Raw genomic sequence first — 1,400 nt, 5'->3', positions numbered from 1 at the left:
TCCACTTTCATGCGCTTTAGCAACGTATGCCTGCAGCGTTTGTCCTGTAGCGTTCGCTGACTTTTGCCGAAACACTGTGGTATTTTCCATAGCGTCGTGGCTATGCATATAGTTGGAAGACAAAGAACAGTCCCGCTTCTCCGTCGACTCGAGCAACATGTTTCACTCGGTTTCCGATATATCTCATATGACCGTGGATCGGAAAAGACCCACGAACATTAAGATTTGTTGATAGGGCGGGGCGCGGGCTTATGGTGTTTGCTGCAAGTGTAGTTGATCGTTGTTAAGTTGCAAACAAATGTAGTTTCAAACGCGTGACTTTCTGTCACCTGAGACTACCTTATTACGTTTTCAGGACAATGATAGGTGACGTACCCGTCACCGTGCTCTGAGGACATCGGTGCGTCACCGCACGCCGCCTCCCCAGCATGTGTCGGCAGCACCCACCGGCCAGAGGTCCCGCCACAGCATTCTGGAGAGACCCCCGGAATGAAGACCGTCGCAGAGTCACATCGCCACTGGCGTCGTGTTTTCAATTGATCACTGCATGCCTACGGCTTCTTCGAGTATCAACGCCCGCACTCGCGCGGCATGGTGCGGCGTGTTTGCCGCTTGATTAGTTGGAGCTGACAGGGGAAGAAAAGCTGTCGAACACACGCGAACGTGAGGCCTGTCAGCGGCAGAGCCTGTTCCGGCCGCCGGGGCCAGATCCACGGCCCGCGCGTTCTGATTCCGTTCAGTCAGCGCGCGCGCTCGTCGCAGTCCGGCAGCGGACACGAGATCGGTCCGGTCCACTCGCCTCCGTTACCTGGGCGTGCGTGTCTCTGGCGCGGGGGATGCGTGAGTGCAGCAAGCCGGGGACGGCGCCGGGCCGTCTCTAACCGCCGGGGGATGGGCGCCGGTCTCGCCGCGGCCCGCCCCACACGGCAGCTTGTCCAGCGCCACCGCGCTGCAGTCGCCCGCGGCGTGTGCTGTGCCGCTGTCCTGGCCGCGCATCCCCACCCACGCGCAGCCGTCCGTCCGTGAACACGTGCCGCCCCGTCGCTGAGCTCAACCGAGGCGCCGGCTGCCCAGAGCGACCGACGTCGACGGCTGCTGGAGCCGGCAGACCACGGCCAGGGTCGCACACTCGAACGCGCCCGGACGGAGGCGAAGTGACGTCACGGCCGCGCAGTGCCGTGTGTATCTGCATATCGCGTGCAGTCCGCTGGCTGGCGTGTGTTGTGTGCGCAGCGTGTGTTTTGGCGCATTCATGGCGCACGCGGACGCCATGACAATGTACTTATAATTGCGAAACACTATTGTGTGAAGGTGCACGCCCAGATCATCAAAGATTCCTTAGCATTTCTTTATTTTTTGTACGCTAAGTCAGCTTCGAAATACATATATCTAGACGTGAA

At 59.5% G+C, this 1,400-nt stretch overlaps 1 protein-coding gene across 1 annotated transcript in view; it reads left to right on the top strand.

Annotated features, from left to right (window-relative positions):
* Positions 1–1,400, top strand: part of LOC119108425 (serine/arginine repetitive matrix protein 1) — a gene marked incomplete in the record, with an annotated part of 50,001 nt that extends 48,601 nt beyond the window's left edge. The window contains 1 exon segment of the mRNA XM_037231995.1: positions 356–1,400. Coding sequence (XP_037087890.1) covers positions 356–392 — 37 coding nt within the window.

The sequence above is a fragment of the Pollicipes pollicipes genome, unplaced genomic scaffold (genome assembly GCF_011947565.3).
Source record: "Pollicipes pollicipes isolate AB1234 unplaced genomic scaffold, Ppol_2.1 Scaffold_6686;HRSCAF=7923_pilon_pilon_pilon, whole genome shotgun sequence".
Classification (NCBI taxonomy): Eukaryota; Metazoa; Arthropoda; class Thecostraca; order Pollicipedomorpha; family Pollicipedidae; genus Pollicipes; species Pollicipes pollicipes.
Note: the sequence above shows the minus strand (reverse complement) of the source record. Positions and strands in the feature narration are given on the sequence as shown.